Source organism: Camelus dromedarius, chromosome 30, assembly GCF_036321535.1.
Source record: "Camelus dromedarius isolate mCamDro1 chromosome 30, mCamDro1.pat, whole genome shotgun sequence".
Lineage (NCBI taxonomy): Eukaryota > Metazoa > Chordata > Mammalia > Artiodactyla > Camelidae > Camelus > Camelus dromedarius.
In genome coordinates, this window is record NC_087465.1 from 10,640,175 (window position 1) to 10,668,092 (window position 27,918).

General features: G+C 40.1%; 1 protein-coding gene across 2 annotated transcripts in view; it reads left to right on the forward strand.

Annotated features, from left to right (window-relative positions):
• Window positions 1-27,918, forward strand: part of PREX2 (phosphatidylinositol-3,4,5-trisphosphate dependent Rac exchange factor 2) — a 232,818-nt gene that overhangs the window by 199,143 nt on the left and 5,757 nt on the right. For both annotated transcript variants that reach the window (XM_031441512.2, XM_064480858.1), the window contains exons 36-39: window positions 415-481; window positions 724-914; window positions 20,825-20,927; window positions 26,041-26,108. In XM_031441512.2, coding sequence (XP_031297372.2) covers window positions 415-481; window positions 724-914; window positions 20,825-20,927; window positions 26,041-26,108 — 429 coding nt within the window. The remainder of the gene's footprint in view (window positions 1-414; window positions 482-723; window positions 915-20,824; window positions 20,928-26,040; window positions 26,109-27,918) is intronic.

Sequence of the window (27,918 nt, forward strand, 5' to 3'; positions counted from 1 at the left end):
GAAAATTATTTCTCCGACTTTTAAATAATATTAATTACTATCAATATCAATGGGCACTTATTCTTTGCAATGTACCGTCTGTCCTAAGCATTTTATTTGCATTAACTCATTGCATCTTCTTGACAGCCTTGTGAAGTAGAAACTAATGCTGTCCCCAGATTACAAAAGAGGAAACTGAGGCCCACACGAATTAGGCAGTCTCTCCAAGGCCACACAATACGTAATGGAGCCGGTGGCCGTGTGAATCAGTGTTTTCTGAATGGAAGATTTTTTTTGTGCAGTCCTACCAATCCCAGTGTTCCGTACTTTTGTTTATTCATTTGTCTTTCAGAGGAAGTCAGTGAAACTTGTATGTCTTCATGCATCTAAATTTTGCTGACAATAAATGGTTATTTATTCTTTGGATTCTTACAGGGCATTCTACTTGGACAAGTCAAATTCACCACCAAACTCCACATCCAAGGCTGCCTATGTAGATAAGGTAAAAAGAGACGCTTGCATTTCGTGACCCTTTGCCATTTACCCCCTTTATTTAATTTTTCTGGTGTTGTTCTTGAGCACTGTACAGTTATAAACATTTGTAGTCTCCGATTCTGTTTCCTCCATCGTAAGACATTTTAGACTATTCATGGCAAGTTATAACCACTACGAATCGTATCCCATCTAAAAATATTTCTTTTCACTAAGCACGCTGAACTCCGTGTGCGTCGTTTTTCTCCGCAGCTAATGAGGCCTCTCCATGTTCTGGATGAACTGTACCGGCTGGTGGCCTCGTTTATCCGGTCCAAGCGCACGGCGGCCTGCGCGAACACGGCCTGCGGCGCCTCGGGGGTGGGGCTGCTGTCGGTGTCCTCGGAGCTGTGCAGCCGGCTGGGCGCCTGCCACGTCATCATGTGCAACAGCGGCGTGCACAGGTACGTGCGTCCCTGCCCGCGCGCATCTTCTCTCAGACCGCCTTAACGTTCGCGGGTTCTCGGTGATCACACTTGGCTCCGGGAGGTCATGACCGGAAATTCCCTTCAAGGGACTCCGACGTATTTGGAATGGGATTTTGGAAATTAGATAATTCTTGCACAGTGATTTCTGGCGTTAGGGCTTCTCTTTTCAGTGACTGAATGGAGTCCCACCTTTGTATCACTCTGGCCTGGAACCGTGCCGCCCTTGTATTTATATCGTAAGGTTTATACTTCAGGTACAGAATGGTGCATCCGTCTTAGTCACTGCAGGAACTTGCCTGGGAGGAGCTGGCAACTGGCTAAACAAAACTTTTGTTCAGTGGTTTGGATCCCTGTCACCCAGATGTTGTGAATTCAATGCTGCCTTGGGTTGCTCTCATCCCCCTACTCCTGGCAAAATCGTAGTCCAGGATCTCACACAATCTGCTCTTCCTGAAAGTGTAAGGAGCGGTCTTAGACGTGCTCTACTCGTGTGGTTTAGCGTAAGCAGCAGTGCTCTGCCTGGGACAGCGCTGATTCCTGCAGCTACATCAGCAAAACGCGAGTGGGGAACCCCCGGTCAGGTCCTTCTCCGTGATCACTTGCTCCTCCTCTGTCACCTTTCCGTTTTCACAGGGAAATGAAACCATGTAGGTGGAAACAATAGTGCAGACTTTGATCTTCACTTTAATCTGAGTGGGCAGAGAGTCTTCTGTCCCCAGTCATAGTCTCTTCTTAGTACCAGACCAGTTCGATTTTTGAGAGGATGGTAGTTACTGTTGATTCAGATTTACTTGGTACTTGTGTGAAGGTCTGCAGTTGGTGCTGTTGGCTGAGTAACGTCATAAAGTCGAGATGCTTGTGTTAGAGACATTAGGTGTGCACAACAAACAACGAAAATCATAACAAAATAATAATGAATTATTATATGACAGAATAACAAAAGCATAATTAAACTAAAAATAGCGAGTTACCTACACTTCAAGAAAATGTACAATGGCCTAGGAAAGTTACAGCTGAAAAAAAAGATTCAGAAGGAATGTAGGTCTTTGAGATGGTTAGAACTTGCCATTGAGAAGGTGGTGTTTGAACCGGGTTTTGATGGGTCAGGTTGAAGAGGCAAAAAGACAGAGAAAGACAGTTCAAGTCAGTAGATTCTTCTCTGTGAAATTCCATTTGACTCGATATGCCTGAATTCTAGTTCTCAAGTTGACCCAGCACGTCCTTGCTTATCTATTTGCCTAAAAGGAGCGTGACGTTTTTGTGGATGACACAATACGCAGAATCTTCCCCTTTATTTTAATTGCTATGTACTTTGTGCCCTCTTGCAAGCGTGCTAACAGCTTAATTGAAAATATCATCTGTGACCAAATGAATAAAACATGATTTCATAATTTTTTCATTAGCAGAGAAATGCTCTCTCCCTCTGATCAATTCCTGTTCATTCATTCTGTTCCCATTCGTTCATTCATTCATTATTCATTCACTCGGCACCTACGCACGGAGCATCAGTTACATGCCAGCACTGTTCTAATTGCTGGAGGATACAGCATTGAAAAGCCAAGCTCCCTACTCCCATGTAGTGTAAATTGTGCTGGGGGAAAACAGATGATAAAGTAAACAAATAAGTAGGTAATGTACCAGGTGGAGTAAATACAGAATATAACAGAGGTCAGAGGGGTGACAAGTTGGGAAGAAGGAATGGTGCCATCGAGGAGGGGATTTTGTGAGAGACCTGTTGGAAACAGAGGAGCGAGTTATGCAGGTGTCTTAGAGAAGTGGCCGTTGATCATGGAAGCAGAGTGCAAAGTGGGCACCCAGGTGAGGGTGCTCGGCATGTGTTCAGGGAACAGCATGGACCATTGTGGCCTCAGCACAGTGTCATCTCCTTGATTAATTGTGTTCTTCCCCTATCCTGCTGCAAGATCATAGTCATCTGAGGACTGTGACAATTAAGGGGATATGTCACACTTCAGACTACAAGCATGCTCTCTTATCTCCACATGAATTTACTGAAAGTTAATGCGTTTGAATCTGCCATTTAATCCTAGAACCATGACCAAGTTGTCCAAATTATTCTCTCAGATGTCCCACGAGCAATTTTAGAATTTGACTAATGAGGAGTAGGAGAAATAGACTGACGCTCCACAACTGTTTATAATGGCTGTGTTCATTGATTGGTATGTTGGTATCAAAAGTAACATTCAAATTTCAAAGTTTCTTGACTGTTTCCATTTCTACGATTCAAAATAAATATAACTTATTAGTGCGTTTCAGAGACATTTACTGAGGTGTAAGCACTAATGCCCTATGACAGGTGCTGAATTTAAGGTTAAAATTATTTGAAAATACTACGGCTTTATTTTTCTATTATGCAGAATAAAATGGGAGTTAACATTATCTCTAATTTTTCTGCGAAGGCTGTGCTTTGATTTTTCATGGTGATAAAATATTTATGCTAATTTATGTTGAAATCAGAAATCTCGAAGGAGACAGTTCCTAAAATAATTCTTTAGTCATTATAATGCAGACAGCTGGAGAGGACCTCAGGTAGGTTCACACCTGCACTTAACATTGAGCATGGGGGTATACCCTCGGTTCCGACAAAGGGGAGAAGTTCATAATATAAATCAGAATAAATATTATGCAAAATATTTTTATCATTTGCTTTTAAAATTAAGATAAGAAATGGTTACCAATATGATATCCACATTAAATAATGAATTTTCTGCCTTTTCTGATTTTATTCACAAAAAAAGGGAATCTGAAATACTTTGAAAGTATTGTTACACTGGTTTCATATTAAAGAAAAGAATGTGACTTTTCAGAATGAAAAGGCAGATTTAATTAGCATTAATGTCTAGATGTGTTAACGCCAACCTGAATTAGATGGCAGAGCTGCGCAGAGCAGTGAATGCAAGATGAGTAGGAACAGAATTCAGGATGAATTATTAACATCTTTTCCGAGCATTTAGCCCGACTTTGTTTTTATTAAATCCTCTTTCCCGGGGCGATCCTATGTGTGCATTACAAGTCTGCTGGTGAACATTCCTGCCCGCATTCTCCTTGGCCATCCACTTACGTTAAGTATCTCCATTGCTATTGGATAGTGGAAGAAAAAGATTGTCTCTTTTTAAGATCAGGATTTTTGCCTTTTAAACAATATACATGTGATATTAAGAGATAGTTTAAAAAATGGAAAATTTCTAAAATTTCCTATCCTGACCTGCCTTCTTTCATTTTCATTTTGCATTATCTTCTTCACCTTCTATCAAACAACATACTTCTGGACGTGGTTCTATTACTACATATAGTTTAATAAGAATAATCTGCTTTATTGTCATAGTATCTATCTATCTATTTTTGAAAATGTCCACATAGACTTTCCCTTGATCACTTTTACTTGCTACTTACTGTTCCAGCCAGTTGGCACATGGTTTACTAAACTACTACTTTAGTGGTTTGTCTTTTCCCTCCACTGCACGTAATGCAGAGAGACATCTTTATGTAGCTGTTCAAATTTCACTTCTATTTTCCATTAACCTCAAGGAAAACAAAAGTATCCTCCAGATAGAATTACTGTGTCAAAGAGTTTAAACCTTTGGGGTTAATATATTTCTGTTTACGTTCTCAGAAGGGTTGTCCTCATGAACAACCTTCGGTGAGATGAATGGATGGTCGTGGGGCACTTTGACCTTGACATTGTCCGCAGGGGGTGCGAGGACCCGATTATCTGTTGTCCTTCTCTCCTGGATGTACAGTGATGTTTATGTAGTGCTTTTGTTTGTTCTTCTTTAACTAATAAATACAAACATTTGAGTATCTTTTGAATTTTCTTTCCTTCAAAGAGTCACGCTATATATTGTCACTATGTCTGCTTTACAGGCAAAATTATTTTTTGCCAAACTGGACGTTTGTAAAGCATTGAGTCAGTGGTGTGGTGTTTAAAGTTCTCTTTTGTGCTCATGCAGTGATTTTTCTGCCGGCCGTCCAAAAGCGTACTACAGGATTTCCAAATTTCCCTTTTATTCCTCCGGCAGCATCGTTCTGTGCAGTGCGGCATTTTGTTTTGTTTTACTTATTTTCTCCCACCCCTGCTTAAAGGCCAACTGTTTTCCTTTAACTGCTATAAATCAGCAAACTGCAAATGTTATTAGACCTAAGTGCATCCTGCTGCTTTTGAAAACAAAGGCGCCATGGTCGTCCCACTGCGTGGCTCTGCTTCCTTCCAGTGGGAAAAAAGCAGGTGGAAATTTCCAGAGGCTACCTGCAAGGATATATCAGAGAAATTTTTAGTGAGGGCAGGGAGTCTGGAATCACAGTTTTTCCCTCTGTGGACTGGTTCCAGGGAGAGTTTGTCCGTATACTCTTTGCATCTGTTAATAATGAGTTTTCGGTGGTGTTGGAGCCCTGGGATGGTCCTGCAGGAAGGCGGGTGATTGGAGCACAGGCCTCCTGTCTGACTCACCTGTGTTGTCTTCGAGTGTTGTCTTGAAGATCTGTACACGTAAATTACCTTTTATCTTGTGAGGATGAATCTCTTCCGGGAAACAAAGCCCTGCGTTAACTAACATACCTGGTGCTCAGCCCCCCAGTGGGGATGTGGACAGCAGCGTCAGGAGGGGTCACGGGGTCAGGGATTCAGCAGCACCTGACACCATTCGGCACATTCTGTTCAGAACCCCACACAGGTGAGAGAAGGGAACAGTGTGTGGCAAGGCCGGCCTGTTCTCATCATTAAAAAGCGTGATGATAATGAACATCAAACACTGAAGAGAAGCATGAGTTACCAATTTGGTTAATGGAACAGTTTTTATTTCAAATGAAGATACACCGTATAGTGATTCTTGGTTCTTATAAGCATCTTTTTAAAAAACATCTTTTTTTCAGTAACTATCAATTAATCTTAAACCACTTTTGTTGGACCTTAAAGAACTCTTTCTTTGCAATATTTTATTTTGTCATCACCGTGACATTGAAGGACAAATTGACAGATAGGCCCAGATTAAGGAAGACAGAGTCTTACAAGAAGTGGAGCCCTGAAGGTAACCTGGCTGAGGCAGGCAGAGTCCTCCCAGGGCGGGTGGGGAAGCTGCATCTTTCTCCATCGTGCGACGGAACATCAAGTAGCAGTGGGTTTACTCTGGGGATTTCCATATGTAGGTTAGAGTCCAGGTATGAGACAGAAAAAAAAAGTAAATTACTGCAATAAGCAAATGTAGGTTTGAAATGTATCCATTTATTTTTTTGTCCAAAAATGAGATTCAGTATTCAGTGGAGATACTTGAATTTTAAATCTCCAGAAAGATGGCTGAATAGAACAGAAGAAACTGCTCACTTATTATCTCAGGATACTGTATGTCCCCAGTAAGTCCTAAAATTATGCTCTTCTGCTCAGGAATCTGAAACACATTCATCTAAAACACTTCTTTTAGGTAAGGGTAGTAGTTGCAATGACAGAGATGACTTTTGAAACTGTCTTAAATGTGGCTGCACTTTTGATTATTTTTCTAGAACGGCTATAATTTGCTTATGATCAATGGAACTGTTCTCATTTGTTTGATAGCTGATAAAATCATTAATGAATCAAAACAAAAACCCAACAATGAAAATATAAAATTGTGTACTAATCTTGAGAAGAGAAAAAATAAAATGCTATAACGGGGCTCTGGGAGAAAGACAAAACACATCCTACTCATGGTATGAACATAAATCTTGATTACTCTTCCAGACTCATAGAAGCGGAGACTTAGAATTGTGGGTACCAGGGCCTGGGAGGAGGGGAAGAGGGGAGATGTTGGTCAAGAGGTAGAAAGTTGCAGCTGTGCAAGATGAATACATTCTGGAAATCTGAGCTCTGACATACAGCAAGATGACTACACTTATCAATACTGTATCATACATTTGACATTTGCTAGGAGGGTAGAATCCTAAGTGTTTTCACCACAAAAAAAAAAAAAAAGTAGGAAAGAAAAGGAAAAGAAAATAGTAACTATGTGAGGTGGTGGATATGTTAATTAGTTTGATTGTGATGAATACATATAGATCACATCATCAAATTGTATACTTTAATTGTCAATTATGCCTCAGTAAATCTGGAGGAAAAAAAGTAAACAGATTTTCAAATTATACTGAGTTGTAAAATAGGCAAAAACAACTCCACAATTTATGCCAATTTAAACAACCAAGTAAGTAATGTAAGTTTATTCTCTTAAAATTATAGGAAGAAATCTAATACTTCAAATAGGATAGAAGTTGTATTCTTTTACTTCTTTTCCATTATCTTTTCTAAGAGTTCTTTACCCTGAAGAGGCGGCTGGATTTGCATTTATATATTTTTCTTGCCTAGATTTTTCTTTGTGATTGATGTGAATCTTGATAAATTAACACATAAATTATTTTGAAATGTTCGTTGTTTTTTTAAAATGAGATTACTGTGAAAGAAGACTGAAACACTAATTAGGAGAGTGACTTCTTACTGTGTTTTCTAGTTCTGGTCTCCAGTAACCACGTGGTATTAGCCAGACAGTCTTTAATTTCAGTAGGTACAAGACGAGAGCTTGTACATTAACTACCCTCTATCATTAAAATTGGAAAATTCTAGGCACGTTAAACATGTCTTGATAAAATAATCTAAATGCATAATTATTAGTTATAGTTTAGCTCTTTTTGCCAAACTCAATTTTACCGTTTGAGCATATTAGTAAAATTTAAGATTAAGTAAATCTTATTTGTATTTAGCTATTTAAAAGTGATAAATGTAGAATCAACTTTAAAAAGTGTTTGAACGGGGTATGATTCTTCAAAGTTTATTTTAAATAAACTGAAGTTACTGTTTTCCCTAAACCTGCAAAATTATGTGGAAAGCAAAGTAAAATTCCAGTCATTCTCTAGGGTATGTTCCTGAGGGCTTCAAGGCTAGTGATTTTATAAGTACTCTAATAAATGTCATAAACCAAATTTGCTGTCCTCCAGAGGAGGGAAGAATTATGGGTATCTCACCAATGTAAACGTTTCGTTTGCCTGCACTTTAAGAATTGCCTCTTTCCCTATGTGACCCTGGAGCAGGAGAGCAGGTGGTGTGGAGGAAGTGGAAGGAAGGAAGCAGCAATTTCTGCCTCTACAGTGTTAATTTTAAATTGGTGGTAGGTCATCTAACATCTTCAGGAGGAATCCCAAGGAGCGAGATTTAAATCCTGTTAAGCAGGAAGGATGTAAGGTAAGACCCGTTATAGGTTTTAAAGCATGAATAGTGTTTACTAGATGATGGAAATGGAGAAGGATGGTGCAGGGTGAAGGAACAGTATGAAAATACAGTAGTGAGGTGTGAAATAGCGTACGACGTGGGTGGAGGTCACAGTAAAGGGTGCAGTTTCTGGGCAGTGAAGTGGGAAGAAAGCAGTGCTGGGAGATGAAACTAGCAAGAAAGATAGGAAGTGGAGAACAGACGGCCCTACCAGCTATGTTAAGGATTTGGGACCCCTTCCTGGAGCCCTAGGAAGCCTATGAAGGGTTTCCAGCAAAAGAATTACATGATCAGATATTTGAACAAATATTTTAGAAATAAAGACCAGCACTATGGTCTGTAATGAGACAAGGCTGGAGGACGGGAGACAGCCAGGATTTTTATGATAGTGCAGTGAGATGGTGAGACCAAAGCTATGGCATTGCACAGGGATTAAAGGGGAAAGGGCAGATGTAAAAGGTATGAAACAGTGGCAAACAGAACCAGATAAGTGGTGAAGGATAGCGGATGGGGGGAGGGAGAGATGTTAATGACTCCAGGTTTTCAGCTTGGAAAGCTGGGAGGGTACCCAAGGAGAGAAATAAACATTTTACTTCAAGGGGATTGTGGAGAGGGCTGTTGAATTAATGTGGTTGGTACATGTTGAGTTTTAGATGTTCATAGTGTCCCTGTAGGGGGATATCCTTTGATGGATTCATAATCAGCGAGGACTAAGGGTATATATGAATACAAATGGATACAATAACAATAAATAATAACACGTATATGAATACATACAAATGGGCATCATAACAATCAATAATAACATACATATGTATAAAATCTCAAGGGGAGATGGAAAAACATTAAGAATTCTCTGGGGAACACACTTCAAGTGTTAGGAGCGGGGAAGAGGTATTCTGGGAAAAGGCACGGCAGTGGGAGAAGAGAATGGCAGCTGTGGACACTGAGGAACGATCACCAGGGAGCACGTGGAGAGTGTTCGTATTACCTGGTTTGCCACCGCCCCATCCTCTGTGCTCCTGAGGAGCCTTGGAATAAAACACTGAAGGATGTACTAGAAAGGAATGAAAAATATTCAAACAAAACTCCATTCAGTATCTTGGATAAGCAGTTGTAAGAGAAAACAGTTATGGTACATTGTCAAAGAACTGGGGAGACAGGTGCAAATCATGCACTAGACGCCCCGTAAGTGTTGGTGTCATCAAAGAGCCTACACAGAGTAGGGACAAAAATCAGCCGAGAGAAAAGATGGACTAGAGAGTGGGTGTTGGGGAACTTCAGGTAGCTGGCACAGGTACCCAATCTATTCAGTTACATTCTGCCCCCCTCCAAAAAAACCAAAACAGAAATGAAATAAACTGTTGAAAGCGTCCAGGCTGAAAAATTTAAAGTGCAGGGGAACAGATTTAAACCCGGTGGCTGTGGTAGTTAAGGTCCTGACTCACGCACAGATGCTTCATATTCATACACATCGTTAACATAGCGAATACCTCCTCCGGTGCTTAAGTGCTCGATTACCCGTCCCCGAAGGTCCGTGATGGCCTCTGTGCTAACCTCAGCAATGAAACACGTCGAAGAAAAACACATCTTAATGTGCTTGAGTAGAAGAGAATGAGGGATTTGGAATGTCCTCGTCTGGCAGTTGATTTTGTAAGCCTGGGTTTAAAGATACATACTGAGAACTTTCTGAGAACGTATTGAAAGTTGCAATAGACAGTCCTATTATCTTTAATGGGAATTTCATGGCTAATTCCCTGTGCAGTGCTGGAAATGTGCCCCTTAAAGGCAATTGCTTTTTTGCCTGAAGATGTATGGAGCGAGCGGAGTATTCAATTTGGCTCTGCTTCTGCCACCGGCATCTTGCTCCAGCTGTTCCCCACTGGGTCTCCATGCTGTTCCGTTCTTTCCACAGGGCTCTGCTCCACCAGGTCTCTTTGCTTTCTTTTCAAACACTCATTAACCCCTTATCTTTCAGCGCGCAGACTATGAAACACAGGAAATCAGTACAGTCATGGGAAGATTTCAGTAGTGTCTGCTTGACAAGAGTCAAATAATAATGTTGAAATGATCAGTAACCACCCTTCTCCCCCAGAAGTTATTTCTGTAAAATACATTGCAAACTTGCCTGAATGATCACTGGCTTTTGGATTGCCACTCTGGTTAGACCGTCATTCAGATTCTTCTAAGGGAGAATGTACCTATTTACTCTTTTATTATACGTGGCATATGTGTGTATACAAGATAAGTGGATTCTTTATTTTTTGAAAGCAAATAATTGTTTGCCCTTTTGTCACGTAAAAGCAAATAATTGTTTGCCCTTTTTTCACGTAGAAGTATTTATGTGTTTCATTTAAGATGGTGCCTTCTCTGGGATGGAGAACAAGGACAGAGGGGTTGGGTTTTTGAAATCCCTGCTGACTTGTGGCAGTTTGCTCAAGCTTTTCATCTGTCATAAACGCATTGCTCAGGGTGACCAAGGTGGGATGGTTCAGCAGGCCAGCAGCAGGCCTTTCCATGTTAATTTTGCAGATGCTCTGCCTGTGGCAACCCAGAGCAGCGCTTGGGGACGGACTCGCGTTTAACATCCTGCCTTAGCCTCTCAGGTGGACAATTTCTCCTCGGTTTGAGGCCATAAAAGGAAGCAGGGAAGACAAAACCCTGCAACATTCAACAATTAGTTTCTTCAATCGAGTGTTTTCCTTCTAGTTGTCAATAGACATTTCTCAGTGGCACCCTGTACTCAGTAGTTAAAAGCAATTAGAAGCCAGAATAAATGAGATCACTGCAGGAATGAACCTGCCTTACACAGAACAGCACGTTTTATGTAGAAAAATGCAAATCCATAGCAGAGAAGGAACACCATCTTCCTTCAGTTTATTTTTACTACTTGCTTGCTTTACAATCAGTATAATTGTTTAGCATGCTTCTAATCTAGTTCCTTTTTAATTACAAACACATTTCAGTATGAGGAGGTCTAGGTTTATAGTGAAGTGGTTTGGGCTGGCTGAATTAGTCTCTGCCAAAACAATGCATTTAACGTATAAATGCTAAGGCCAAGATTGGGATTGGTGAGTTATGGGTGTGGGGAGCCAAAATTCTCTAAATGCTGTAATCTATGTGGTACGATTTTGGTACAAGGGAAAGAACCCTGGATTTTGAATTAGAAAACTGGTTTTGAATCCTGTTACTTACTGTGTGACCATGATTGGATCACCTGGTCTCTCAGATGTTTATTGATGAAATGGAAATAAATAATTTCTTTTTGAAAAAGATGGCGTGAGGATTAAGTGAGCAATATATGTGAACGCCTCTACCACAGGACCTGGCAGTGGTGCACACTCAGTGTTTTCTGTCTCATCTGCGTTTCTGGTAGTGAATCCATATTCTTACTGTGAAGTTAGAAATGTGAAATGCATCTGGGTTTTTTGTTTGTTTTTAATGGAGGTACTGGGGATTGAATCCAGGACCTCATGCATGCTAAGCATGTGTTCTACCATTGAGCTATTTACCTCCACCCCTCAAAATGCATCTGTTTCAAATGACTAGACCTTAGCTAATAAAATAGGGGAAACCTTGTATGTTAAAAACAAAAAACAAAAAACAGTGATAGCTAAGAGAGGAGATCTTAAATGTTCTCACCCAAAAAAAAGAAGCGGTAATTATGTGACCTGATGGAGGTGTTAGCTAACTCTGTAGCAGGAATCATTTTGCGACACAGAAGTGTATCAAATCAGCATGAACACCTTTAACCTACACAATGCTGTATGTCAATTATATCTCAAGAAATCTGGAAAAATCACAGAAATGAGTCACAATAGGATGAAAGAAGAGTTTGAAAAAAAACATGAGTTAACTCCTCTGACCTCTAAGAAATGAGATACACACGACACTAGGCCATGTTAGAGCTTCTTTGTAGACTCCTCCTTTGGTTGCGTGTAGAAAGTCGTTCAAGAACAGTAGAACAGGATCCCCTTGAATTCAAGGATGGGAAGTTTTCTTCCCTCATGTCAAAAGCCAAGAGTGTATGTTAGAATAGAGACAAATATAGGACCTGAAAAGAATCAGGGGCCAGCATTTGTTTGCACGTGCATTCGCTGAGGGACAAAGCAGCTGTTTGTGGAGCACAGCTATGGGGCATGGGCGGTGCTGCCCCAGAGCAGGGCATTGAGAGATCCTTGGTTTCTTGGCACTTCTGGTCTGAGGTCTTGGCAAGGGGACCACACTGGGCAGCCCCGGTTCTCTTTAATATTGGCAGTAGGAGAAAGAGAGCCAAAGGATGGGTTTTTTAATGAAATGACTCAAAGAAATGGACGCCAGCTTTTGAAGCTACAGTAGAGAGGTAGAATTTCTAGCATGGCACTTTAACAGTATGAAAGAAATGATTCTGTTAGGGTTCCAGTGTATCTTTCTGAACCCGGGAAATATTGGTGGGTGGTAAATGGAGAATTTTGATGGGAGAATAATTGATAATTAATAGACTTAATGTAAGAGTAATTAATCAGTATATTATAATATGTAATTTCCAAGCATTACCGAAACTCATCTAGAGTTGTTAATCAGAAGACATGGCAGGAGTGTGGTTAAATCCAGAGAAAGGGAGATAGATGCAAGTCATTGTTCATGAAAGAAGAGCTATTCATAAGCTGTAAGGGAGTCTGTGATTGGGCTTTTTTTTTAACTAATATTTATTGGCTACAATTCATTCATTAAATTCATCAAATATGTTTAACGAGCGAGCACTTCTTGAACAAACACATGGCAAATGCAGAGTATAAAGAAATGAGTCTTACTTTTCGGGAGTCTGTAGAATACTGTTAGCACACGTGAGGAATTCATGTCAGTTTCCTTCAATGTGTCCACAGAATCCCGGGGAGTATGCCAGGGTCTGGGAAGGCTGCAGTCAATTCAGACACCAGCCTGGCCTCTTGGTGGTGGTGGTGACAGTGGTAGTAATATTAATGAAAATTGCTAACATTTATTGAGAATAAACTACATGCTGTATCCTGGGCTAAGTACCAGACATGAATTATTTCATGTAATCCTGAAAACGGCACTCCGAGGTGCATATGGTCATTAAACTCAACTTCCAGATGAGGAAACAGAGTTTCAGGAGCTTAAGTCATGCGTCCACAGTCACAGAGTTATTGGCAGATTCAAGAGCCAGCTCAGGAAATTTACCTCTGATGCCCACATTCTTTATCCCTGCACCTTTCAGACAAGACAGCTTGACGAGAGGTCTGGCAGGTGACCAGGGCGACGAGATCACATCGTGGGGGGAGCAGCGCATGAGAACTCTGAGAGGAGGTGATTGCAGAGGACTGTGGGCGGTATAGTGGCAGCACGCGGGATAGAAGTAAAGAAAACCAGAGACCATGCTGTGAAGACTTTGTGTTTCAAGTTACCAAATGGAAAGCCCTTTAAGTGTTTGCATTTGAATCTGCATTTTTAAAAGATCACCTTCGAAGAATAGTGGGAAGAGACAGGACTAGAAGAGTCTGAGCGAGGCGCACGAATCTAGGCAAGAGATGATGTTAGCAGTGCAGTTAGGAGAGATTTGCGAGACAGGAAGAAATATGAAATGAATGAGTGTGGAAGGTAGTAGGGTAGGTATATTAGCATGCGGAACTGCACACACACCTTAATCTGTTGTAACTGATGAGTTTAGTTTGAACAGCTTGAGGGATTATGACATTTTTCAGCCTGGAGGTGAAACTGTGGGTAATCATAAATAAATAGATGAAGATTTTAGGAGAGCAATCATTTTAATCTTGGCCACACCTACTCTAGGAAGGCATTGCAAAAATAGAAAAGTCAAAGACACTAAAACTATTGCACAACACATTTTTAAAGAAGTTGATAATTTCTACGTCTTATTTATTCTAATTATTTTCTTTATCAGGGTCAGCATTCATGGTGAATTTCTATCTCATCTATTTCCTACAGCTGCTTTTTTTTTTTTTTTAATAGCTGCATAAAATGGGATCATGAGAAAAGCACAAGGAAGGAGTAAACTCATCTGGAAACTGAGCAGAATCATTTACATTTTTTTCCAACAGGGAAAAATACATCTTTAGTTCAAAGATGATTGAAACTAGTTTGCCCTGGGCTACCCAGGCTGGAAGTTCAGGTGATGCTGCAGAGTGCATAAAACGCAGGCGACTGCAGGACCTTCCATCCGTCATAAGGAGCTTCTGTGTACGAAAGAGTGGGGTGCAGACAGCAGTCGTAGCTGCTGCTATTCCAGCTTGTCTCGCCTGCTTCGTTCTCTTGGGAGTGGAGCAGTCACTAGTATCCTCTCCAATATTTGAATGCTGCCCAGGTAACTTCAGCTTAAAAAAGTGTCCCGGAGAACCACAGCTGATCAGATTCCTAATAATTTGTTTGTGACAGTCACTTGAACAAGGATGATGGACTTGGCTTTTAATTAAAGGAGGACCAAAGACTTTCATAGAATAAAGGAAAATGATTTCATGTTTTAAGATCTAAATCTGTAAGATTCTAAATATGAACACCTACAACTATATAAAGACATATAACTCGTGAAGGATATTATCAAATAATAGGTTCTTTAGGATGTCCCTGTACCTAGACTCTGAGTGATACATTTGCCCTAGGGGAATTTTTTTTACTTCAACATCTACATAATTTGAATTTAGGGCAAATTATTGTGGCTACAAATTCAGAGATCTTTATTACACTAGTTTTTCATGAGTTTTATTTAATGCGTCAGTTTATAGCTAGAATCTGAATGCCCCTCCTCCAGTAGTAATAAGAAAGTTGGGGAGCATCCCCAAGAGAGAACCAGATAATGATTAGCTACCAAGCAAGACATCAGAGTTCCCGACTGTGAGCATGCTGAAAGTCAGCAAATAAATCCACTGTCGGAAAATAGCTCAAAGCCGTAAACCTCATGTTGTTCTGGTTCGCCGTGGCAGTTTCACTGTGAGTTACTACCTCACCCTTGTGGTCCAGAAGGGGCGTTGCATCTCGCCACGTGTTCATTTTGATGCACTTCAGCCTTTGGGAGATTGACTTCCTTGTTCAGTATAATTTTTTTTTTTTTTTTGCATGTTTGTTTTTTGTGGGGGGAGGTAATTCGGTTTATTTATCTATTTTTAATGGAGATCCTGGGGATGGCATTCAGTCTGCCACTGACCTATACCTTCCCCAGTTGTTCAGTATAATTTGAATCAACATTAAATGAGGCTTTAGAACTCTGAAGGTTTTAATGTGTAATTAGAGCAAAATTGGTATTTTTGTCTGTGATCATGGTAAATGACCAAATATGTAGAAGGTCATTGGGTCTGGAGAATCTTTTATCTAATTTATTATGGAAATGTCATGAATCATCTTAAAGGAAAGGACTACCTTGTCTTTTTGTTTTAATTAGCATGTAAGATTTGAAGTCTTACAAAGTAAACTGTATAGTGTAGTAGATTTGAACCAATAAATGGTTGAAATACAATATCTTGCATTTAAGCGAATTGAGGAAGCTAAGCTTTGTCTGTCCAAGGAGACTGAGCTGAGAAGAGTTTTGTGTCATTGTGTACCCTGGCATCTAGAAACAGGACTGGCAAACAAGAGACCATTTCACATATTTTCCTGACCATAAATGCGACAGTTTGTCAGATAAAATAAAGTTGATACCTGATGTTCTAGGATCGGTTGGGACAAAGATATGAAATAAAAACCACAGAGAGTCATATATTAAACAAGTGCCAGATTATAGTCAGGTGAACTCTACTTCAACCAAACCCCAATTTATAAAAGAGATATTGCTGGACGTTTATCATGAACTTCATATAATTATTAATAATCTAGTAACATCATAATCTGGTGAAAGAATTTACCATAAATTTACTGTCATGAACTTCTCTTTAAAATAAACAGTAGTAACGGCTTTTGTAAATAGTTAAAATACAATGGGATTTGAGAAATTGGGATTTACAAAGGCTCATGTTTCTCACTTTTTCCAAATAATATGTTGCCTATAATGAGCTCATAAAGACAGATTCACAGTATGAGTTCAGTGGCAAAGATGGATGGAGAGGCCACAAGCAAGCACACATGTCACTCCAGGTGATTTTTGACGTACTTGGTGAGGTCACTACACCATCATTTCACAGATGAGAAAACTGAGGCTGAGAATAGAAGTAACCTGGCCAAAATCCCACAAGACCATCCTCAAACCCCTAGTGCCTCTGGTTGTGACACCCACTTTATTAACTTCTACTCTACATTCAGAACGTGTCATGATATTTGAAAGTAGCGAAAGGCACCCCCAAAATGGACAAACATTTCTGATTAAAGGAGAGGTTTGGGCAGTGGTGCCAAGATGTTGACCGTAAGCAGAAAGAGGTTCTGAGTAGAGTGGAATAGGTGAGGCGCTGGGAGATGGGGTGGAAGGTGGGAGAGCAGTTGGTAGAAAACTTTAAGCATCAGGATAAAGAGTTTGCTTTTGCAAATGTTGCCTGGAAAGCAATGGAAGATGCTTTGAATACAGTATTGATAGCATGTTAAACTGGGGTTGGGTGCGTTTGTACCATGGGCAGTGGGAACACTCTGGCGTCCCTCCCTACACCAAGGTGTTGTAATAACCTAACTGTATGTGCAGGTGGCTGTGAGTCACACACATAGGTCCCAGTAAACCCAGCCTAAGTGCATCTTTAATTCTACTCCCTTTATTAGCTCAGTTCCAGAAAGAACCATGGCCATTTGAACATCCTAGAACATGACAGAGGAAAATTGGGACATAAAAAGACAGTAGTCATAGCTATTTGCAGTCAAAACATATTGCTTTTGTAGATTCGGAAAAGCTTATGACTATTGTGAACAGCTTCCTGGGGATCGTATAAACAAGGGACTCTGAAACGCAGCCTTCTTTAGCTTGATCATAAATCGACTCTTGCCAGCACCTAGTGGTACTTGCAGGAACTAAACAGACACTCAAAAATATTTGTTGAGTGAGTGAGTGAATGGATGGATAGAAGGGTACTTCTCTGTGACTCTTTCATAGCATTTGCTAAATCTAAATGCCTTTCCAATTAAATTGGACCCATTAACCACAGGTTACATTTATCATATTAGAACTATGCTAAATCTCTGAGTGGTGTGGGAATCTATTTTTAATATGAAATATGTCAAGAAGATGTATTCATTCTAAGCACAGGTATATTGACCCTTTCTTTTTCCTTCCTATGGGGAAATGCACCATTCCTGCATAATTTTGCAGCCCTGTCAAATGCACTCTCTCAGGAGGATGCCCTGAGCAGGGCTGTTACTTGGAATGTCTTATAACTAAAATTATGAGACAACTTTCCTTAGTGTATATGTTATATTTACCTTTTTATGAAGGACAGATTCTACTCTGTGACCTTTATTTTTTTTATTTTTGTGACTCCCAGAGAAAGAGTGGTCTAAATTTTTTTAATGATATTGCGGCAAGAAAGAGCCAAAAAGTTGAAAGCGTGTATTTTCCAGGATGGAGTAAAAGATAGATATATTTAAATTTTAATTTAACTGCCCCATGTGAGAACAGAGAGAGTTCTAGAAAGGAAATTGGGAGGTCAGACAAGAAATTTCGTATTGAATGGGATTTGGTTGGGGTTCCCAGTCTTTGGTATGTTCCTTCCCTTCTCTTGCCCAGGGTTAGCAGATCAGTCTCAGTGGTAATCAGAGAAGTACCTAGAAAATCAAACGATCTCTCCCAAAACCTGACTCTGGGTATACATTTATGCACCATGGACAAGCCAGATTCTGCTCTCTGGGTCCGGAGTCTTTCAGAGAATGCCAGAATCAAAATGCTTCTTGCAAATGCTGAGTTTTTCCACTTGACATTCAGATTGAGAGAGATGAGAGAATATAAAAAGCTATGGGGTGAATAATGGGATATTGACAGCAAAGTTGAAGGCTTATTGCCAGGCATTCTTACATGTGCTTAATTTAGAGGAATGGGATTCTGTGATGCTGTGATGGAAAAACTCGGCCTCCACTGGATAAATCAACTGTGAATCCAATACAGGAAATATTTCCCATGTTGACCTGGTTGTCTCTTTCTAAATTTTTCAGTTTTTAAAAATTTCAAATTAATCTTGGGACCTGTTCGGAGTATACACAGTACAAAAAGGCACATACAGACAAAGCCATCTTCTCTTGACATACTGGTGAAAGAAAACACATGTATCCATTTTAAGGTAGATTTTTCTATTAGATGATGTATTGTGGTTGGTTTTAAAGAAATGACGCTTTGAGGTAGCCTGTCTGAGAACATGTTACTGGCCACGTTGTTTGATCGGAAGATTACAGTAAAATCTTTTAAAGTCTCTGGCAGATAATTTGCCACCATACTGCTGTTTACTACAACTTGAAGTAGAGGGAAAATAAATCAGTTTAATAGGATTCAGAAAACGGATAAAAATTATAGGCTGCCTGTTAAAAGTCCTCCACGATGAGTAAAGAGTTTGTTCCAAGTTGAGGAGGGCAAGTCAGGCTTGATCGGGAAGCGCAGACATATTTCAGTGTGATCAGAAAAAGATAAAGATTTTTTTCTTAGCTTCATTCAGCTGGTGTAATGAGCATTATTGATTAAAATGTTGGGATCAACAAGGACTGAAAATTGGAGTAGAGGAGACCTTCAGGAGGAGAAAAAGGTTATGGTCTGTCGAGTAAGCTGACAATTAAATGCTTTGTAAAAATTGATTTTTGAAACGTGACCTATCAGTTATAGCTCTTGGCTTTCATTGGCATGTGTGTGCAAGTACACATAATACTAAAATTATATGTTATTATCAGACTCGTCCACTAAATGTTTATAAACATCGAATACTGCTGGAAGCTAAATGCAAGACCACAAGACCGTCTTCAAGCCTCAGTGCCTCTGGTTGTAACACCCACGTTATTAAATGCCAGCCCGTCTGACTCTGTGTGATTAACGCTTTCTAACGAGTCCTCTGGACTGTTAATGAGGAAGCTGCTTTTCATGTCATTTAACAGCCAATGGTACTGATCATGTTTCTCCTTAGAATGCAATTATCTATAATAATACAGATACCCTTTGTCAGGTTTTTTCCTTTTTTTAAGGTTTACTTTTTTTTATTGAAGTATAGTTGATTCACAGTGTTTCAGGTGTACAGCAACTGATTCAGTTATACATATATATGTATGCTTTTCAGATTTTTTCCATTATAGATTATTACAAATATTGAATATAGTTCCCTGTGCTATACAGATATATATAATTTTATATATAGTAATGTGTATCTATTTATCCCAAATTCTAAATTTATCTCTCTCCTCCTCCCTTTCCCCTTTGGAAACCATAAGTTTCTTTTCTATGTCAGTGAGTCTTTTTCTGTCAGTTTTTTCCAAAAATGACAGCAGTAATGGTTTAAGTCCCTTTCTGCTCTTTTTCTTAATTCATCAGTATCAGAGTGTGCTGGGTGAGTCGGGCGTCTGTGGTACTGCTTCATAACCAGGGGTAAAAGCGGTAGATATTCCTCACATTTACGTTGTACTGTAGAATTTTCTTTGGTACGGAAAACTAAACAGATGGAGAAAAATAATGTATGTAAAACATCAGACTGCAGGGAAGAAAGTGCAGAAGTGGAGAAAAGACAGTCAAACTACCAATCAGTTGAAAAATGATGTAAAACAAAATCTGCTGTTAGGAATGTTAGGAAAAACATCTAAAGGTAACGAGCATTTTCATGGAATATATGCAGGAGGTACCCCCAAGTCACAGTTTCAAAACCTGCATCTGAAAAATATTAACAAGTAAACTTAAAGGGCTCACAGCTGTGTAAGAGCTGCGATAGGGAAAAATGTGGAAGAACATGAGAGAATTGCCTTAATGAAGGAAAAGGCCCAAGACTCACCAATCACTAAATACAGGAGCTGAATTCTGAATTTTTGGGGGGCTGCTTTTGGTACCACGTTGCTGAAGAACTAATTCAAAGTTACTTTTCAAAATTTTACAGTCTTTTAGATGGGGTCCAGGAAACATGCTTTTTAAAAAAAGATTCTGATCTTAGTGAATGTGAATTTCTCTAAGATATTGGGTATAAATCAGTATAACTCTATTAACTATCACTTTGTAGATATGAATGAAAAAATTAAGAAGTCATTTCTTGTAAATTACATGAAATATCAGTGAAGAATAATGTCGATAATAAAATTTATTCTCATTCTGCTTACTTCATTTCCTCTGTATAAGCTCTCTCATGAACAGCGTTTATTATGGGTTTGTTTTTAAATTTAAATACTTAATTTAGGAGGACCCCAGCAGTGCACCTCTATAATCGATTTTTGTACAGGTGTTCTATGCAGAAAAATCAGTGGTTCATTGTCTGGGTTGCTTTGAATTTGGCCGGTTCGTTTTGATTTTGAAGTTCGTGGAGGAGAGGAAAAAATTAATTCCCCTCTACTCTGCTGACTTCTTAGCTGAGATCCTTGTAGTAAAAGATAGATTAACAAGAGGGAAGCAAACAGACGATTGCTAACATTTATACCTCACGAGTATGTGAGAGACACCTAGGGAAAAGTGAGTCCCTCTTCAAGGAGGCAGATTTAAAGGTTGCATATGTGCTACCTGTCATTAGCGACGATCTTGTGGGCTCTGACTTGCCCTTTTCTTTGCCCTCAGGTGCACCCTGAGCGTGACCCTGGAGCAGGCCATCATTCTGGCCAGAAGCCACGGACTGCCTCCTCGCTACATCATGCAGGCCACAGATGTGATGCGCAAGCAGGTGAGTCTCACGCATATTTTAGGAAGTTATTTTACAGGCCCTGGGTTTGAAGGCTCCTTGGTTCACTTTTCGGTGTCTGACAGGTGCCTGGATGTGACAGACACTTTCCCAGGCCCAGAAAGTACGTGGTGAACAAGAAACGCTGATTCCCTGGGAAGAAGACAGCACAGACATCTATGTGAGGGTTCCCCAAGAAACTTAGCCGACCTGAGAAGAGGGATGTCCAAGAGGAAGGATGTCTGAAGGAGGAAAGGGAGTTGGCCAGACAGAATGGGCAGCAGTGGATTTGGGGCTGTGGATTTGAGGATCAGAGGACGTGTGGCATCTTCTGGGAATGGCAGTGGTTTAGTGAAGCTGGGGAGTAGATTGCGGAAAGGGGTGGGGCAAGGAAGAAGAGAAAAGAACCGAGGGCCCTACTCACTTCTGGGGACCTCAAGGCGACTTCCCCGCCATGCTAAGAAGCTCCTACGTTGTTCTGAGGAAGCAGCGCATCCCTCAGGTTTTCCTTCCAGCGTTTGGACTGTCTTTCGGTCACTGAAGTACTTGTAGGTGAGAATCCACTCTGTTACAGAACGAATGAACCTTCTATACAGTAGCTCAATAGTATTTTAAGTGCGGTCATTTGTTTTTTAACCCCTAAGATTCTTGAAAAAGATAACAGAAATGCACTAACATCCAATTTACTGATTATTAGGAAATGTGCTTAATCTAGCAGAAAAGACACAAGTCAGTGGAAAGACAAAGGAAGTTAAAAGACATCGATTTTATATTTTTTTCTGCTGCCTTTTCTTAGGACTACCAAAGAAAATTGATTTAACAAACCCCTCTACTTGCTGATTTGGTTTGAAATATCCAATGATAGTGAGTGACTTAATTTTTAAGATATGCTTTTGTAATTATGTTTGCTGTATTTACTAAAGACTTAGTATATAACTCTCAGGCAAACATATAAATCCCTATGGGTTTGCTCCCAAGATTGCACTATAAAATGTCAACCAAGCTAAAAGAAAAATCCGTGGAAATGGCCCTAAATGAGGGTGGCGCCTGCTTTGGGGTCTGCAGAGATGAGGGACAGTGAGCACACAGACATTGGTGCTTCAGGTTGGGAATCCCGGAAATGAAGACTGGAAACCAAGGTCCAAGAGGGATTTGCTGAGTAAAGGTCAGATCCGTGAGAAGCACGTGACACACCGTGGTTCAGCTGGGAAAGGGCAAATACAGATGCAAATGCCAGCAGGTTTTGGAAGGATTTTCGGCTAGATATGCAAATTTGGTTTTAAAAAGTAGATCAAAGTAAACTCGTGATTATCCATACCAGGGTCGGGATTTGGGTGCTAAAACATACAGAAAGAGATTAACCTTTCTGTTTCATTCTGCTGCTGTTAGAGTAAGTTTGCAGTAAGACTTGGAGGAACCCCTTCAAAATTATGGTTTGTGGTAAGACTGAGAGATTTATAATTAATTTTTTTAAAAGAATAATCCAGTAAAGAGGTCATTATGAGCTGGCTACGTATACATTCTTACTATATGGATTTGAATAAACAAAACCTTTAACTTCTTATGGCTGAAAATTGAACTAGATAAACTAGAGACGGGAAAAGTAAAAACAATATTACCTAGGCCTTCACGACTTGTTTAACTGATAGAAACCTCTTTAAAATATATTTATATATGTGATTATATCATTATATATTAAAAGACTAAAAAATTATGACGTCTATAAGTTGATTTCTAAACTGCACTATTTTTCAGTATTTATTACTCCCTCCTTTTTTTAAAATAAATACATTTAGGAGGGGTAGCTTCCTTCCTTTGTTGCTTGTTTCTCTGCTCCCAGTTACGACGTCTCCAAGCGGTTCTGAGACAAAGATCTGATTTCTGCCTTCTTTGTGAGAGATTGCGGAGCCTGGGGTCCTCTCTTTGCAGAAACTGGGGTAGACTGGTGCAAGAAGAGACTTCTGCAATGTTCCTTTTGTTGCTGATCCCCTTTCCAGTATCCAGCAGGAACAGGCAGTGGGATTAATGGCTGGAATCCAATCTACAAGCCAGCTCTTACCCACTTGGGATCTGAGTAGTTAGAACACAAGTGTGAGTCAAAAATCGAACTTTTCTGTCCTTTTGTCTTTTCGTCATTCAGATTCAGCTTTCCAGAGACTGGTTAGAATGTTTGCCTGGTTAATGAGTAATATTTTCTAAGATCTTTAGTTTCTTTTTTAGGAAGAAGGAGCTTTTCAGCATGGTTTATTGTTCTTATTCCTAATTGCAGTGCACTCATCCCTTGTTACCCACCAGAGATTGGTCCCAGGAGCCCCCACAGATAGCAAATCTGCAGATGTGCAAATCCCTTGTATAAAATGGCAGAGTACAGTGAATAGAGTAGGCCCTCTGCATCTCTGGGTTTCTGCATCCAGATTCAACCAACTGCGGATGGATGACACCATTGATTGAATCTGCAGATACAGAAACCCACAACTATGGAGAGCCAACTATAGTTCTCATGTACAGATTTTATATGTATATTTTTCATAGAGCTACTGTTTTAATTATCTGGTTGCATTAGAAGGAAAGATAAAGGATAGAAGGGAAGGGCATTGCCCCGGGTTTTTGGTAATGATTATACTAACCCTAATAATCCTAGGCAGCATTTTCACATAACCAGCTGACCTGGTTAATAAAAGGTTTGAGGTAGAAACACTCATTTACATTATAAGCTTCAGGTTTCCTATCCTCTAAATTATATGTTCCAAGTATTCTTTGGTGGAAGCCTACCAAAAATTCTTTTTCAACCTTTTTAATAAAAACTTGGATTCTGAAGAATTCGGTCCCCTTGCCTACAGTGTCAGGGCATTATACTGAGCACTAAGAACAAAGCCTGAGGGCGATGTGGTTGTCGCCTAGTATCGTGGTGGACGCTTGCAGGCAGATCACCATGATGTACCCACAGGCAAGTGCCCTCCTGGGGGAAGTATTGACTTGAACTGATGGACACACACACATATACACATACAGTATAGACAGATGTAGAAATAAATGCAGATGTTTGAGAACATTTGCATTAGTCAGCTAACTCAGCCTACTGAGAAGACCCCGAAGCAGTTATACACCAGTAACAGTATGGGTCATACCCAGTGTCCAGACCTTGGGTTCTCAAAATCGTTCTCCATTTAAAAAGATCCAGGGATTCTTGGAGCTGTGGATAATTCCCAGCTGAGACAGGAAAGGTGAGCCTGGAACATCTTGAGGTGCCAGAAAGTAATCAAGCACTCAAAAATGATGGTTATGTGAGCAGGACACAAGAAGCAAACTGAAGGCGCTCCCGGTGGCCAAAACTGGAATGATCTGAACAACAAAATATTACTAATAATAAAAAACACTGGATTATAACTCATAGAATAAAATCAATATCTACAAATCTATTCTGGTTTCAGTAAATACTTGAATAAATAGATAGTTGGGGAGAAGGGGTAACTCTTCTTAACAGAAGCATTCCAATTCACAAAGACTACAGGGTATTGTTACTGGCAAGAGGCCCCAATAGAGGCTAAAATCAGTGAGCAAAAGTTTGAAGAGAAGCCAGATATGTGCATAGTCTCCTAGTATCTCCCCCAACATGTTTATTTATTACCAGCAAAAGAAAGATGGTGAGTTTGCAGTGGAAAAATCTGGCCGATGTCACCTTAACCAAGTGATGAGAGTTAATGCCACCCACTGGACACATCAGCATCATGGGACACGGTGATGACCAGCATCGGTGACACGGTGCACTAGGAAGGCATCACTTCTGTGACTGCCTTGCCAAAAGTACACTGTCTTCTGTCTAATAGTAAGGAAACAGCTGCCAAACCCAAACTGAGAGATGTTCTGCAAATGAGTGACCAGTACTCACCCAAAGTATTAAGGTCATGAAAGACCAAGGGAGCCTGAGGAATTGCCCCAGGTTGGGGGAGACCATGGAGACGGGAAGACAAAATGCACTGTGGGTTCCTGGATTGGATCCTGGGATCGAAAAGGGGCATTAGTGGGGGAAATGGTGAAATTTGAGTAAGACGTGCAGCTTAGCTAGTAGCATTTCCTGGCTTTGCTCATCGTCCTGTGGTCAAGTGAAGGGTTCATGTTAGAGGGAGTTTGCCTAGTGAGTAAACGATGTGACCGCTCCGTGCTGCTTTTAAGCTTTTCTCTAAGTCTAAAATTACTTCAAAATAAGGAAGTTTTTTAGCTGCTTATTTGCAATCCCTAAATTCTTTTTTGCTATCTGTCTTTTTGCCACACACACCCCCTTTCCCCATTTGCTTTCCTTTATTTGGTCCATCTTGAGAGAATATATATTTTCTTTTTCTTTCATTCTTTTCCCCCTTTTTTTCCCCTTCCCTTCCTATAGGTTAGAACTTGGAAGCAGGAGAGAGAGTTTCAGGGTTCTCCTCCATCTATGCTCAGCCCTCAAGCCCTGGTGTGTGGTTCTGTGTAGTAACTGATCCCCATTAGGAACTGAACAATGAATGTAGCTTTGTTCATGAACTTGACAGATTTGCAAAGACTTTTTCATCACTAAAGCACGTTATCTTTGTACTGTAAACGGTGAGGCAGACTTCTTACAGCCAGAGATCTACATGCATATGCCTTGCCCAGAGACTGCTTTAAGCTATTTAAGAAAATATTTTCTTGATAAATACTATGAAGTTCAAAATAACTAACTGTTCAGCTAAGGACAGGATGTGTGCATGCATGTGATGGAACTGTGATGTCTGTTCCACAAAAGTGGGGCCGCAGAGCAGGTATTTATAGAATTTCCAGTTTTCAGTGTCTTAACTATTAATTGCCAAAGTTTTGAATAAAGACATAGTGAACAGGAAGCTATCATTTAAACTTATTTTGAATGATTTGGGTAGCTTTTGAAATAAATATAAATCCTTTGAAACAATATATCAGTTCATTTGGATTCTTAAATGCATCAATTTTGAAAATGTTCGATGATTTATTTCTCCTCCTCCAGTCTCTCTTGATGTTAAATCCAAAATTGTTGGAATCAATATCCTATACTCAAACATTAATGGTATGTTAAATAATTACTAATACAATGCAGCGAAAAAACGAGAATTTTCCTTAATTCTTTCAGGGAGCAAGAGTTCAGAACACAGCAAAGAACTTGGGAGTCAGAGACCGGACCCCACAGTCTGCTCCGAGGTAGGTGACTCCCTAGGTCTGCTCTTTCCCGTGGGGTTTGCCACCACTTCCCGGACAGTGTCGCTCACAGCTAATGCAGCTGCCCTCTGATATGCCCAGAGCAGTTCTGAATGTAGTCGTGGAAATCAGCCTTGTCAGCATTTGGCGGCTAAATGTGATTAAGCATAAATGCACTCAGATAAAATGAAATTTGAGGTGAAGGAAACTTCAAGGCAGCAGGTAGAAAGTCTTGATATTATTCTATTTGGCAGGTTCCATCATGAATCTAAAAACCGAAGTCCATGCAGGTGCTACTAAAATTTGTATTCCAACTGTGCCCAGCGACCAGAATGCCATTTCCATTTATACTTGCACGATCGCTCATGCTGTTCCCTCTGGCGTGATTGCCTTTCCCAGCTGTGTCTGTAGGGAAAACTGCTGCTTAACCACAGAACTCCACTTGCATATCATTTTTCTCCTTGAAGTTTCAGTTGAGTTTTCTCACTCTCTGTGCTCCCTTAGTATCTTGTATGTTGATCTATTACACCCCGATTGTGTTGCAATGCATTGCTGTAGTCTCTTTGCCCAACCTGAATATGAGCTCTTTAGAGGCAGAGGGTATTCTGTTTGGATTTTATTCATCGCTCATCATAGTGCATACATAGTGCCTGCACGGAGCACCTGGACGGATTTCGAGAATGCATGAATGAATAAGTGAATGAATGAGCTTTTTGTTTGTTATCCTACCAACTGTTCACAGTGCACATATCATCATAAGAAAGGACTCTAATCCATGTTTCAAATAAATGAACATGGAAATAGCTATCAAAGAAATGTTCATTTGATTTCCCTGGTGACATTAGGGTAGGCAGCTGTCTATCTTGAAGTAGGGTACAGTTAAATAATTTCTTTCACATTTGATTGTTTTTAGACATTTGCATGTTAACAAAAAGTAGTCTCCTCCAAGCACTGTCACAGATGAGACACTCTTGTTTCTGTTTACAAAGCAGCTACTGGAGTGAGAATGATGACCGTGGCATCTGTGAAGTTGTATTTCATTCTGAAAACCTATGTGGGAAGTGAAAATGCTTTCAAAAGGGAAAACGTGTTTTCCCCCTGAAAATGGATGGAGCACTCGTGTTCTAATTGCGTTTATTTTTAGTGCTGACTCCTCACCCTAGTTAATCCTCAAGTCTTGTTAATGTTATTGTTCTTAGCTGATTAGATTAGACTCTAAGACTTTCTAGTTGCTAGGATTCATTTCATATAAGCATTCTCTGTCTAGCACCTTGCGCAGGCATGGCGTGTTTGGACAACAAACCCAGTGAAGCTTTAAAATTCCAACAGGGAAACAAGATAATGGCTCGGCAAGGTCTTCTTAGCTGGAGCTTATAAACACTAATAAACAGTGGGGATAAGACGTAAGCATCCTGATCAACAAACCGGTATGCTAGCTCAATATGAGAAAAGAAACTGACGAGCTCCCTTTTTCCTTTCCTGGGTGATGTTTAAAACACTTGAAGCACAATAAAACCGTGCTGGCTCTTAAGTTGACATATTTTACAAGGGTAACGGCTCTGAGAGAGAAACTTAGTGTCATTTTTCAGTGTTATTTATTCTTTCATTTATTCTACAAGTATTTATTAGGGACTTAAGTCGGAAAGCACTCTGCTGTGCCCCATGGAGACAGAAATAGTTCCAGGCCTCAAGCTTTCAGTAAAAGAGAGATGAGGGCAAGGTCATTGCGAGGAAAGGGAGGATGTGAGCAGTGCTCTGTGAGGGTGCAGAGAGTGCTGAGGACCACAGAGCATATGGGATCCCTCCCAGCTGG